The sequence below is a fragment of the Papio anubis genome, chromosome 1 (genome assembly GCF_008728515.1).
Source record: "Papio anubis isolate 15944 chromosome 1, Panubis1.0, whole genome shotgun sequence".
Classification (NCBI taxonomy): Eukaryota; Metazoa; Chordata; class Mammalia; order Primates; family Cercopithecidae; genus Papio; species Papio anubis.
This window is the reverse complement of record NC_044976.1, coordinates 150,703,118-150,717,298: the sequence shown is the minus strand read 5'-3', so window position 1 is coordinate 150,717,298 and position 14,181 is coordinate 150,703,118. Positions and strand designations below refer to the sequence as shown.

Here is a 14,181-nt window from a genome sequence, read left to right as displayed (position 1 = left end):
ATTTCCAGGAGTTCGCATTTTTCTTCCATTTGTGTTCAGGAAATATTATAAAAAGGATCACCTTTTAAACATTAAGTGCCATATTTCAAGATGAGAATCATTTCTTCTGAAATAATAATTTTAAAAATTCATCCAACTCTCCCAAGATGCTTCATTTTTGTTGAAGCTATTCGTTTGATTGGTTCATTGAAATCAACCTGCTGAAACTGATGTTGAAATGACAACGCCCATCCTAAAAATATTCCCAGTGACTTACTCTAGTCACATTCTATGCTTACAGAGGGAAAGTGGCTCTAATAAGATCAACTAAACTAGACAGTATTCTGCCTTCACAGCTCCAAGATTCTTAAGGTTCTCTTACAAACCCAAGGCATCTTGTGACTTTTACATGTAAGTTTCTCTTCCTGCTCCCTCCACTCAAAAATATACACAGTATACATTGGGGTTTCCCCTCTAACTTACAGGGTACTGCCTCTTTACTGAAAAATAGAATTGTCATTGATATTTATGAGGAAGTTGGTGTCACTGACAATGGGATAACCAAATTTTCAAGATTGTCTCCATACCCCTTAATAGTCCAATAAAAATAGCAATAATAGCACAGTAACTCTTAGTTATTTTATTTAAAAATCCATGAACACCTCCAGCTTTTTTTATGGCAAAACGGTTCATTGTGGCTGTTCACATAGTAATTATCATCCCCTTGCATCCTCAGGTAATGACTGTGACCTTGACCTAAAAGCCACCTTAGTTTGAATAAGGAAGGCCTTGAAAGCAAAGGTGACTGACCAGAAACACTCTTAGGAGGCACACAATGAAGAAATGATCATTTCTAAGAAAGTACTTAAATAATACATGATTATTTGCTATGCTAGTTGATGTGTTTTATTATAAGATAAACTTAAATCACTGTTTAATTAAAGAGTATTAGTAACATAAGTTACTTTTCATGCCCTTCCCCTGAATCCCTAACTAAATCCAAACAGAATCTCACCTGAAATCTTGAGATTTACACATGATTAAAACCCATTTCCTAAGTTAGCTCCTCATGTCCCCCTGGTAGAAGAATGTCATCTGTTTCTGGAAGGGGTGGGGTGGGGGGTCTAGGAGTCTGCAAAGAGCATCTTATGCTTGGCTGTCTTTCAATGTAGCGTTTGATGAGCTCGTGCGCTGCGCCTTCCAACTGCCAGGACTCCTTTTTGCTCTGCAAGTGCTTAGCTGGGGTCTCTCCGCTGTAAGTCCAAAAGCGTTTGGAATTCTTCCTTACCATCCCTGCTCCTAGGACTCTCGCCTCTCAAGGCTTCATGCTACCGTCGATCTTAATGCCACAAGGAAACAGATGAGTGCTGATGATCAGTGTATTGGGTAATGGATCTATTTATAGGTTTGGTGAGATTGGGAATTTATAAGTGAGCAACACTTAAGGGTGGCATAAAACAGTTGTGGGTTTGGAAGACAGGAAATATAACAGGTTTGTACCTGTGACCATTTAGTCCGCTCTGCACCTGTGCCCTCCACTTCCCACCTGACGCCAGGAGAATCATCTGCCCCTCACTTCGAAGGTGAGCTTTAAACTTCACCTGGAAAGGGGTGGGGGAGTGAAGGGATGGAATCAGGCCGCCGACAGCACTTCCCCACACCTCGGACTTTTCAGTTGCAGGGATGGAAGGTGGAGGCAGCCGCATCCTCCCATTCTGAGGCAACGGGGACCGGGAGTTGCCCGTCTCTACTGCTTGCTCTCCCTGGGGAGAGGCGGCGCCTCCGGGAGCCCCAGAGCCTTCGCGGAAGGGTGGGCAGTGCCGACGGGGCACGCGCTGCCGCTCCGGCTGCGGCCAGCTTTCCATCACTTTTCCCAGGACTTTGCTCAGCAGCTGTCACGCACCCTTGGAGATGAGACCGAGAGGGCGCGAGAAAGGCCCAAAAGGCGTCCCCAGAAGAGCTCTCCTGTTAGGATGGGGACCCATCAGACCCCGCCCCGCCCTGCCCACCTTTCTCTGCCTCGGGGAGGCTGCCCTGGGTGCCCGCGCCGCGGCTCCTTAGCAGAGCTCGCGGGTTCTGCTGCATCTGCTGGCTCCGAGCGGCGAGAGGTTCTGCAATAAAAGCACGGATAAAACGCCCGGGTAATCGAAATCCGAATGCACCTCTTACCATTGGACCGCCGGACAATATTCTCCAGAAACGTGTTCTGCGGGGCCACCAGTCCCCTCCTGCCCCCAGCCATGGTCATTCTCCCAGCAGCTCAGGGTCCGGGGGGCGTCCTGGCGCGGCTTCTTACGACAGCAGGAAACTGGACTCGGGGCCCGCACGCAGTCCCGGCTCGAAGCGCCCCATGCGCCCCGCGGGGACCCGCAGGCAGGGCTGGCGGCTCCCTACGGCTGCTACCCTCGCGCCCTCTTCGCGCCTCCCTCCCTGCGGCCCGCCTCGCAGTGCACTCGCGCCGGCCTCGGCTCGCTGCAGCCGCCTCCGGGTGGGCGGAGGGAGCAGCGGCGCCTAGGCCGGCGGCGCCCCCTACCGGGCTCGTGCCCCCCGCCGGCCTGCGGGAGACCAAGCTTTGGGGTTCCCGCAGAGGCCGGGAAGCGGCGGGCGGCCGTGGACCAAGGCTGGGACGGCAGCGCCACCCTCTGGGTACAGCCGGGAAATGTGTTCAGGATGTGCCTTGGGTTGGGTGGAGAGGGCATTGTGAGCAGCTTTCAGGGCGGATTCACCCCTAACAAGTCTTGGGGGAGCGTGCTGATGTAACTCTCTTCCTTTGCTCTGTTTCAGGCCAGGGACCCCGGGACGTCTAAGGCTCTGGGAACACCTTCTTGCCTTCCTGTAAGATTTGTCAGCCTGACTAGTGAAAGTTGCCCCACCTTGATCTAGGCCAGTGTTGGAGCAGTAATTAATGAAGTTGTATTGCAATAATGCAGATTTACAGAGTGACTGGCAGATTCAGCTTCAGAAGAGTTGTCTTGGGTTGTTTTTACCGTAGACACAAATGCAGGCTCCTGATGTTTGGTATGATCAATATCAAACTGCCTGACAAACATCAAAAACGGTGGACTTGTCTCTAAGGACCAATGGTCAGGGGAGGGGCAGTATTAATTAAGCAACCGTGGCTTTGGCTTGAAGGGTAGTCTGTAGTGCAGAGGATACAGTTAGTTTTTACAGCTGACCCCTAGTATACGGAAGAACCACGTACATCCAAGGTTTCTGGACAGGGGCTAAGACAATAGTCGTTTGTTCACTTATTTTGGGGGATTTCGGACCAAACATACTCTGTACCTGCCTTTTTACTATATATCCCCCGTCGGTGTGGTGGGAGACTAAGCCTATGTCCCACAGAGGAAATGAATGGAGAGTTTACTAGTTTCAGACCAAGTCAACAGTCAACACGAAAATGTAAGAGGAAAAAAAAAAACTGACCCTGGAAATTAATTGTCTGGGTTAGCCATCCTGACATATCCTAATGTATTGCAAAGACATCCTGTCTCAGTTAATTAATCTCAAAAACAGAAGAACTAATTCTTGCCCAGAAATCTCTCAGAGTTGCTGTGAAGATCAAGCAAGATTATGTATGGGGACAGCACCCTAAATTGTAAAGTGCTTTGCCAAGGTCAGGTGTCATTATTGGAGTGACTAAATAAATTGGGCCATTACGAATATCACCCTTTGTCTCGTCTTGTGAAGAGACAAAGTAAACGGATTGCTGTTAGCAGAGAGTTAAATAAGGTTGTCATAGGATTTGAAATGAAAGTAATGATACACTTTTCCCTTAAGATAGCCTTCTACCCATCGCCTGTCACCCAGTCTAGAACTGTGATTTCTTAAACCCTAGCTCCGTCTAGTGGTTCTTTGTTCTATTACAAATGAGATAACACAGTGGTTGAAGAGAACTTGACTCTCAAATGCATTTGGTGCTGAGCTGAGCCAGTTTGGTGCCTATCGACTTCATTTAAATAAGTTCATTTAAATAAGGTTTTTAAAGTTGTGTTATCGCACAAACATGCCAAGGGAAGATTTTTCATGACAATATTAAAAACCCATCAAGAAACTTCATAATCCTGCTTGTGAAAGGAAGATAAAGAAAATAATGCGGAGGGGAAAACTATCATAGAGTTAATAAAATTTGTAAGGTTTTAATGAGCTCTCATGTTCTATGGCTTAGATAAAAAAGGAAACAGATGATATTAGTTTGAGATGAGAGATGTTAAAGCCTTGGTGGGCTACCTGATAAGAAAAAGAAATGAGATGTCTTCTATTTTAAATGTACTACTGAAATGGATCTCAACATGGACTGTGCGTGCGTGTGTGTGTGCATGCGTGTGTGTGTGTGTATTGGCACCTTTTTGAATACTACAATTTTTAGTGGCACACTTGAAGAAATTAAAAGACCTAAAACAAAGTAGTGCTACTACAAAGTGGTCCTTTTTTTAAAGTTTTAAACCTCCAGATTGTGTGCCATAACACGATCACATTATTTCATATCTTTTTGCTTAAATAAGACTGGATGCTTATAAAAGCACTGTTATACTGTGTTATGGCACTTTAAGTACTTGCTTAGAAATGATCATTTCTTCATTGTGTGCTTCTTAAGAGTGTTTCTGGTCAGTCACCTTTCCTTTCAAGGTCTTCCTTATTCAAACTAACTAAGGTGGCTTTTAGGTCAAGATCACAGTCATTACCTGGGGATGCAAGAGGAAGATAATTACTACGTGAACAGCACAATGAACTGTTTTTGCCATAAAAAAAAAAAAAAAGCTGGAGGTGTTCATGATTTTTAAATAAAATAAATATTTAAGAGTTAAATTGTTCAAAAGTCAGCAATCTTTCATCACAATGTGAGTGTCTCACGGTGTCTGTGGAGGTACATCCAGTTTTTTCCCCCATTCCCTTGGTTCACTCACAACACATCTGACTGTAGGAATAGAATCACATTCTGCCCTGTCCACAGCCACATCCTCAATATTCCAGTAAACACTCCCTCTTTCTTGGTGCTAGTTGACAGGATACTGTGCTTCTTACCTTTTACTTGCCACCTTCTGTTCCCTCCTTAACATTGAGTTCCAGCACCTGCTCAACTTAAAAGTTCTGTCTGAGATCTACCTCTGTAATATAGGAATCTCAGTTAGAGTAAATTTTAATCTTACAGATTTGTCGAAACTTGGTTACAGATTCGTGAAGGATTCACAATATACCAGTGTACCTTGGAAAACAGTTGAGAACGCTTATATTTTTGCATAACATACAAAGCCACTCCTTCATTTAAAGGGACAACTTTAGATAACTGTGACCACAGTTCCAATTCAACTGCCTCTATCCATCTGTGCGGAAAATGTAGCCCATTTTCTGCAGGGATACAGAGTTCAGATACAGAGTTGGAAATAAATTCTAAAATGTGAGTCTACTGCTTCTAGGCTTCTTTCCTCCTCAGGGGCTCTCCTCCTGTATCCCTCAGCATTTTGTTTACCCCTTAGCTATAAGATGTGTTTATGTCTGTATCATGCTGTAGATTATGTCTGTATCACGCTCCTTGAAACAAAGACACACTATAACTCTCTTTGTTCTCATAAATGCTATTAAGCTACACTGTAGTTAGTGAGTTCACAAATGTAATAGATAGTGATGGAGGCATAATGCTATAGGGAGAATATGGAGATGGTGGTCTGCAGATTGGCTGGGAAAAGAGTCCAGGAGATGACAGAAAAATCTCTCCCCGCAACAACAACAACAACAACAAGTCTATCCGCCGGGCGCGGTGGCTCAAGCCTGTAATCCCAGCACTTTGGGAGGCCGAGACGGGTGGATCACGAGGTCAGGAGATCAAGACCATCCTGGCTAACACGGTGAAACCCTGTCTCTACTAAAAAAATACAAAAAAACTAGCCGGGCGAGGTGGCGGTCGCCTGTAGTCCCAACTACTCGGGAGGCTGAGGCAAGAGAATGGCGTAAACCCGGGAGGCGGAGCTTGCAGTGAGCCGAGGTTGCGCCACTGCACTCCAGCCTGGGCGACAGAGCGAGACTCCGTCTCAAAAAAAAAACAAAAAAACAAAAAAACAAAAAAACAAGTCTACCAAACGAAGAGGATGACAATGCCACACATCAGAAGAGGCAAATGGTATCATATAAAGACAGGAACTTCATTTTTCCTTCCATTAAGACTACAAGGTGTGGGTGACAGATTTTCGAAAGCCAGGAACCTCTCTAACGTAGGAAAGTTGCCTGTGAGTCCTAGAAGGTCTGAGAGCTGGAAGCGGCAGGCCACAGATGCATCATCATGAGCAACTTAAGTGGAGGAGAAATTGAACATAGAGGCGACTTCACTATTCAGCCACCATGAGTGAAATATCTAAATATCTAAAAGTGGAGAGGAATTTGCAGCATGAGAAATTTCAGCTTCTATAGCCCAATGACTGACTGACTTCTTGTATGTAATTTCTGTTAACAAAACTTCTATTTGAATCAACTTATAGGAAGAATGTTGGGCAGACTAAATACATTGAAAAAAATGATTCCCTACTATAGATGTATCTCCCCAGTGTTGGGAGAAGGGACAGAATCTGCTTCAAAGGAAATACTAGTCCCTGAATTCGATTGACTAGGGGCAAAGAATGCACTGATGTGGGTCTACACTTACCCATGGCTAACCCAACAGACAGTGTGAAGCGTTTGTAGAATTGAGTTATATCCTTCCAAGTGCCCTAAGCTATTCTTCCTTCTCATTTCCTCTAAACAAAAGAGAAAAGGATCTTTTATCACACCCTTCCCTCAGTGGGAAATAATTAAAAGTCATTTACAACAGTCTCATTTTATTATAACAAACATTTGCATGGTGTCTAGTATATAGCAGACACTGGGATAGGTTCTAAGGATTAAAAGATGGTTATGACTGGCACCCGCTCACAAGAAATTCAACAAACACTTAATGAATGTGTATGTTCTTCATGATTTCTTTCAACTGCTTTCCTGTCTCCAACGTGCCCTCTAAATCTTCCTTTCTTTTAAAATAAACTATAGTTCAACTTGACCTCTTCGCTTAAGACTTTTTTTTTTTTTTTTTGAGACAGGGTCTCAAAAAAGCCAGAAGTTCAGGTGAGAATTTCTCTAGTTCCTCATTGCCATATTTAAACCACTACTCTTCTCCATTCATATAAAATGTCTCCTACTTTGAAGTTCATGACCAATGACAATATCACTATTACTTCCCTTCAATTCTTAAAACAAACTTGGGGAAAACTGTATTCAGTTATGAAAAGGCTGAGTTGCCTGCAGGACATTTCAGAGAAATATCAAGTAGGAAGTTGGATATTCACATCTAGAACCCAAGAGAAACATCTGGGTGGTGCTCGAAATTGGAAATCACCAGTTTATAGCTTTCAAAGGAGACTGAGAAGGAGCAGTTTAGAAGTGGAGGGAACTGAGAGAAGTGGTTTTATAGAAGCCCAGAGGGGAAAACTCTTTAAATGAAAAGAAAGAAGAAAAGCGTCATTTGTTGTACACTGTAGAGATAAACACTGGAAAATGTGCATTAGCTCTAATGATTAGTTGGCCATTTGATACATTAGTGGAAACATTTTCAATGGAATAGTAGGGAGGGAGCCAAAGTGCAAGGCATTTAAAGATTAAATAGAAACATACAATTAAACCGTTCACGCCTGTAATCCCAACACTTTGGGAGGCCAAGGCAGGCAGATCAGCTGAGATTAGGAGTTTGAGACCAGCCTGGCCAACATGGTGAAACCCCATCTCTACTAAAAATACAAAAATTAGCTTGGCATGGTGGTGGGTGCCTGTAATCCCAGCTTCTTGAGAGGCTGAGGCAAGATAATAGCTGGAACCCGGGACGCAGAGATTGCAGTGAGCCAAGATCATGCCATTGCACTCCAGCCTGGGCAACAAGAGCAAAACTCCGTCACAAAACAAACAAACAAAAAAATATATATACAATTAAGATGGCAGATGGGGCTAAGGTGCAGTGGGTACCACCTTGCTCTCCTAAGCATACAGAAATGCCAGGTAAGGCTGGGCACAGTGGCTCACGCCTGTAATCCCAACACTTCAGGAGGCCTACGCGGGTGGATCACTTGAAGTCAGGAGTTCTAAACCAGCCTGGCCAACGTGGTGAAACACTGTCTCTACTAAAAATAAAAAAATTAGCCTGACGTGGTGGCACACACCTGTAATACCAGCTACTCAGGAGGCTGAATATTTTATTGAAAACTTTATCCATGTCTATTGAGATGATCATATGGTTTTTGTTTTTAATTCAATTTATGTGGTAAATCAGGTTTATTGATTTGTGTATGTTGAACCAACCTTGCATCCCAGGAATGAAGCTTACTTGATCATGGTGAATTAACACTTTGATATGCTATTGAATTCGGTTTGCTAATATTTAATTGAGGATTTTTGTATCTATGTTCATCAGGGATGTTAGCCTGTAGTTTTCTTTTTTTGTTGTATCTTTTGCCAGGTTTTGGTATCATGGTGATGCTGGCTTCATAGAATGAGTTAGTGAGGAGTCCCTTCTCCTTGATTTTTTGGAATAGTTTCAGTGAAATTAGTACCAGCTCTTCTTGGTACATCTAGTAGAGTTTGACTGTGAATGGACCTGGTTCAGGGTTTTTATTGGTTGGTAAGTGTTTTGTTTTGTTTTGCTTTTTTTCACGGATCCAATTTCAGAACTCAATATTGGTCTGTTCAGTGTTTCAATTTCTTCCCGTTTCAATCATGGGAGATTGTGTGTTTCCAGGAATTTATTTATTTTCTCTAGATTTTCTACTTTGTGCACATACAGGTGTTCATAATAATTTCAAAGGATCTTTTCTGTTTCTGTGGGATTGGTTGTAATGTCAACTTGTCATTTATGATTGTGCTTATTTGGCTATCTTTTTTTTGTTATTCTCACTAGCAATCTATTGATCTCGTTTATCCTTTCGAAGAACCAATTTTTGGTTTCACTGATTTTTTATATGGATTTTTGGGTCTCAATTTCATTCAGTTCTGCTCTGATCTTAGTTATTTCCGTTATTCTAACTTTAAGATTAGTTTGTTCTTGTTTTTCTAGTTCCTCTAGGCGTGATGCTATTAATAGATTATTAATTTGAGAGCTTTCTTTTTAAAGTGAGTATTTAGCACTAAACTTCATACTACTTTTGCTGCATCCCAAAGATTTGGCTATGTTGTGTCTCTATTTTCATTAATTTCAAAGATTTTTTTTAAATTTCTGCCTTAATTTCATTGTTTACCCAAAAGTCATTCAGGAACAAGTTCTTTAATTTCCATGTAATAGTGTGGTTTTTGTTTTGTTTTGTTTGAGATGGAGTCTTGTTCTGTCACCCAGTCTGGAATGCAATGGCACAATGTCAGCTCACTGCAACCTCTGCTTCCTGGGTTCAAGTTATTCTCCCACTTCAGCCACCCAAGTAGCTGGGATTACAGGCCCACACCACCACACCTGACTAATTTTTGTACTTTTAGTAGAGATGAGGTTTCAACATGTTGACCAGGCTGGTCTCCAACTCCTGACCCCAAGTGATCCGCCCACCTCAGCCTCCTAAAGTGCTAGGATTACAGGTGTGAGTCATCGTGCCCGGCCAATAGTGTGGTTTTGAGAGATCTTTTTGGTACTGATTTCTATTTTTATTCCACTATGGTTCAAGAGTATGGTTGGTGTGATTTGTTGTTTTTTTTTTTTTTAATTGAGACTTGCTTTATGGCTGAGAAGGTGGTTGATCTTGGAGTATGTTCCATGTGCAGATAAGAATGTATATTCTGTGGCTGATGGATGGAGTATTTGGTAGATGTCTATTAGATCCAGTTGATCCAGTGTTGAATTTAAGTCCAGAATTTCTTTGCTGACTTTCTGCCTCAATGATCTGTCTAATATCGTCAGTGGGGTGTTGAATTTCCCTAATATTGTGTGGCTGTCTAAGTCTTTTTGTAGGTCTAGAAGTACTTGTTTTATGAATTTGAGTGCGCCAACATTGCGTATTTAGAATAGTCAAGTCTTGTTTAACTGAATACTTTATCATTATATAATCCCTCTCTTTGTCCATTTTAAACCTTTTGGTTAGTTTAAGGTCTGTTTTATCTGATATAAGAATAGTAATTCCTACTCTTTTTTGTTCTCCATTTGTGTGGTAGATCTTTCTCCAGCCCCTTACTTTGAGCTGATGAGTGTCATTAAGTGTGAGATGGGTCTCTTGCAGACAGTAAGTGAATGTCTGCAAGAAAAAAAATGTTTTTTTATCCAATTTGTCACTCTGCGCCTTTTAAGTGGGGCATTTAGACCATTTACATTCAAGGTAAATATTGACATGTGAGGTTTTGGTCCTAGTGTGAAGTTGTTAGCTGGTTGCTTTGTAGTCTCTATTGTGTGATTGCTTTATATGGTCTGTGAGCTATGTACTTAAGTGTGGTTTTTATGGTAGCAGGTATCATTCTTTTTCATTTCCATGTTTAGAACTGCTTTAAGGATCTCTTGCAAGGCTGGCCCAATGGTAATGAATTCTCTTTGTGCTTGTTTGTCCGGAAAAGATTTTATTTCTCCTTCACTTATGAAGCTTTGTTTGCCTGGATATAGAAATTCTTGGTTGAAGTTTCTTTTCTTTAAGAATGCTGAAAATAGCCCCCAGTCTCTCCTGGCTTTTAAGGTTCCTGCTGAGAAGTCTGCTGTTGACCTAACAAGGTTCCATTTGCACATAATCTGACCTTTTTCTCTAGCTGTCTTTAAGATTTTTTTCCTTAACATTGACCTTGGACAGTTGGTGACTATATGCGTTGGTAGCATTCATTTTGTATAGTGTCTCATAGGTGTTCTCTGGATGTCTTGTATCTAGATGTCTATCCTTCTAGCAAGATTAAGGAAATTTTCTTGGATTATTTCCAAGAGAATAGTCATAAAGAAAATACAATCAAACCAAAATATGCCGTGAAAAGAAAAAAAGGACGTAAAAAATTAATATGGTATATGGTAAATACATTGAAAGTGACAGAAATGCATTCAAATATATCAGTAATCACAGTTAATGTAAAGGGATTAAATTTGCTTTTTCAAAGAAACTATTAGATCAGAAAAAAAACCACCACCTTTTAGTGGTTTAAAAGAACCTCACGTAGAGCACAGTGATATAAGAATGTTTAAAATGTAAAGAAATGGGCCAGATGTAGTGTCCCATGCCAGTAATCCAGAGTGTTGGGAGGCCGAAGCAGGAGGAACACTTGAACCCAGGAGTTCGAGAATAGCCTGGGCAACATGGTGAGACCCATCTCTACAAAAAAAAATTTTTAATTAGCTAGGTGTGGTGGCTTATGCTGTTCAGTCTAGCTACTTGGGAAGCTGAAGCAGGAGGATCACCTGAGCCCAGGAATTTGAAACTCCAGTGCTATGATCATGCCACTACACTCCAGCCTGGGCAACAGAAGGAGACCCTATCTCTAAAAAATATAATAAAAATCGGTTGAACATGGTGCCAAATGCCTGTAAACCCAGCATTTTGGAAGGCTGAGGTGGAAGAAATGTTTGAGTCCAGGAGTTTGAAATCAGCCTAGGCCACAAAGCGATACCTTGTCTTCACACACACACACACACAAAATTTAATAAAAAATTAGCTGGCATGGTGGCATGCACCTGAAGTCCCAGCTACTCAGGAGGCTGAGGCAGGAGGATCACTTGAGCCCAGGAGGTTGAGGCTTCAGTGAGCTATGATTGAGCTACTGCATTCCAACCTGGGTGACAGAGTGAGACCCTGTCTCTAAATATTTAATAGTAATAATAAAAAAAATAGAAAAAAAGGAAAAAGGCCAGGCACGGTGGCTCACACCTGTAAGCCCAGCACTTTGGGAGGTCAAGGCAGGCAGATCACCTGAGGTCAGGAGTTCAAGACCAGCCTGGCCAACATGGTGAAACCCCATCTCTATAAAAATACAAAAATTAGCTGCACGTGGTGGTGGGCACCTGTAATCCTAGCTACTCAGGAGGCTGAGGCTGGAAAATCACTTGAACCCCAGAAGACAGAGGTTGTAGTAAGCCAAGATCACGCCATTGCACTCCAGCCTGGGCGACAAGAGCAAGACTCTACCTCCCAAAAAAAAAAAAAGAAGAAGAAGAAATAAAGAAAAGGATATAGCAGAACTTTAGATTCAGGCAATATTTCAAATTAGAAAACTTTAAAACCCTCCTACTACAAATATCAAAAAATTCTGGCGATATATATATGTGTGTGTGTGTACACAACCTTCTGTGAAATCAAGTAAATTCCTCAGGCACAAAAAACAAAGACAGAACTGAAAACCAAAGCAATGAGTACAAGCACAGTGATCTAACACTGTGACTGCCCAGGCAATTAGGGGAGGAGATGGTGGAAACCCCGATTAAGGCCAGGTCAAGAAAAGTTTTATTGTCATGCTGAATTCAGGCTTTATTTTATGAATAATGTAGTGTAATAAAAGTTTAGGCAAGTGCATGACATGATTTGTATTTTATAAAAATATCTCTGACAGCAATGGGATAAATGGGCATGTAGAGAAACAGAGAAGGAAAGTTGAGTAAGGAAGACAAGGGCTATGCTATGTCAATGGTAAGGGAAATAGAGAAGACTGCATGGATGTAAGAGCTGTGTGTGAAGTAGAATCATCAAAACTTGGTGAATCTGTGGATATAAGAATTTGAGTTAGAACGTCAAAAGTCGTAACCAGTGTTCTGCCTGGACAAGTAGGTATACAATGGAGCCACTCCTTCAAAGGGGAGCACAAAAAATTTCAAAAAGAGGATCCTCCTCCTCCTTTTGAGGGGGCTGAAAAACAACAACAAAACATCTCTGACCTTAAATACTTAAATTCTGGTTGAGTGAGACTGGCAAAAATAAATTTGTTTTTCATGTCTTAAAACATAAATATCTTTCACTCACCTTTAATCATTTCATTTTGGAGCTAAAGGAGAATACTTTAGAGCAGGTATAATTATTATAGAAAATATAAACTATCAGAATTATTTTACAGCATGGGACTTTGGAGATAAGTGCCATTATGTTAAGGTAAGGGGTACCTCAGTTGTTGTTCAGCCTTTCAAAAGATCCTTTGACATTTTCTTTTCTAGTTGACTTCCTCAGCTCATTCATGAGATTTGGAACCTTTAAAATGTTGCTGCAATCCAATTCTCACATGACTGTTGTTAAAAAAAAAAAAAAAAAAAAAAAAAAAAACAACGCTTAACAAAATATTGGCGTATCTAACTAGTACTTTGATAACCCCACAATATTAGTTACCTATTGCTGAAAAAAATTACTGCATAATTTAACAGCTTAAAACAACAAATATTTATTATCTCACAGTTTACTTGGGTCAGGAATCCAAGTGCAGCTTAGGTGGGTGCCTTTGGTATAAGGTGTCTCATAAGGCTGCAATCAGGCTGCTGGCTGGGATTGCAGTCTCATCTGAAGGCTCAGCTGGGCAGAGGATCTTCTAACCTCCCTCACATGGATTTTGGCAAACTTTAATTCCTGACAGGTTGTTAGACAAAAGCCTCCTTCTGTTCCTTGCCATCTGGACCTCTCCACTGAGCAGCTTACAACATAACATTTGACTTCCCACAGAGTGAGCAAGTGTCAGAGCAGACGAGTGACTGTCTAATATAAAAGCCACAGCCACACAGTCTTTCTTTTTTTTTTCTGAGAAGGAGTCTCTGTCTGTTGCCCAGGCTGGAGTGCAGTAGCACAATCTCAGCTCACAGCAGCCTCTGCCTCCCGGGTTCTAGCAATTCTCCTGCCTCAGCCTCCCAAGTAGCTGGGATTACAGGCATGCCCCACCACGCCTGGCTAATTTTTATATTTTTAGTAGAGACAGGGTTTCACCATGTTAGCCAGGATGGTCTCAAACTCCTGACCTCAAGTGATCTACCCACCTCAGCCTCCCAAAGTGTTGAGGTTACAGGCGTGAGCCACCACGCCTGGCCCAACACACTCTTTTTGTGACCTAATCTCAGAAGTAACCTTCCATCCCCATCACTTCTATTATGTTCTGTTCATTAAAAATCAAGCTCACACTCAAGGGGAAGGGATGACACAAGGGCATGAATACCAGGAGGTCGGGACCACTTTCTTAGAGGCTGCTTACCACATCTACTTTTGACCCTAAACATCTATCAACCATTGTCTACCACATTCTTCTGTATCTTTGCGATATTCAAGTTACTTAACTCTT

The 14,181-nt window shown here is 41.9% G+C and overlaps 2 protein-coding genes across 3 annotated transcripts in view; one reads left to right on the top strand and one right to left on the bottom strand.

Annotated features, from left to right (window-relative positions):
• KCNH1 (potassium voltage-gated channel subfamily H member 1) overlaps window positions 1-2,458 on the bottom strand; it is a 446,156-nt gene extending 443,698 nt beyond the window's left edge. For both annotated transcript variants that reach the window (XM_003893141.5, XM_003893140.5), the window contains exon 1: window positions 2,149-2,458. In XM_003893141.5, coding sequence (XP_003893190.1) covers window positions 2,149-2,227 — 79 coding nt within the window. In that variant the 5' untranslated portion in view covers window positions 2,228-2,458. The remainder of the gene's footprint in view (window positions 1-2,148) is intronic.
• LOC100997979 overlaps window positions 2,330-14,181 on the top strand; it is a 42,193-nt gene continuing 30,341 nt past the window's right edge. Inside the window, exons 1-3 of the mRNA XM_031666960.1 lie at window positions 2,330-2,467; window positions 2,764-2,814; window positions 2,910-2,997. Of these exons, the coding sequence (XP_031522820.1) occupies window positions 2,330-2,467; window positions 2,764-2,814; window positions 2,910-2,997 (277 nt within the window). The remainder of the gene's footprint in view (window positions 2,468-2,763; window positions 2,815-2,909; window positions 2,998-14,181) is intronic.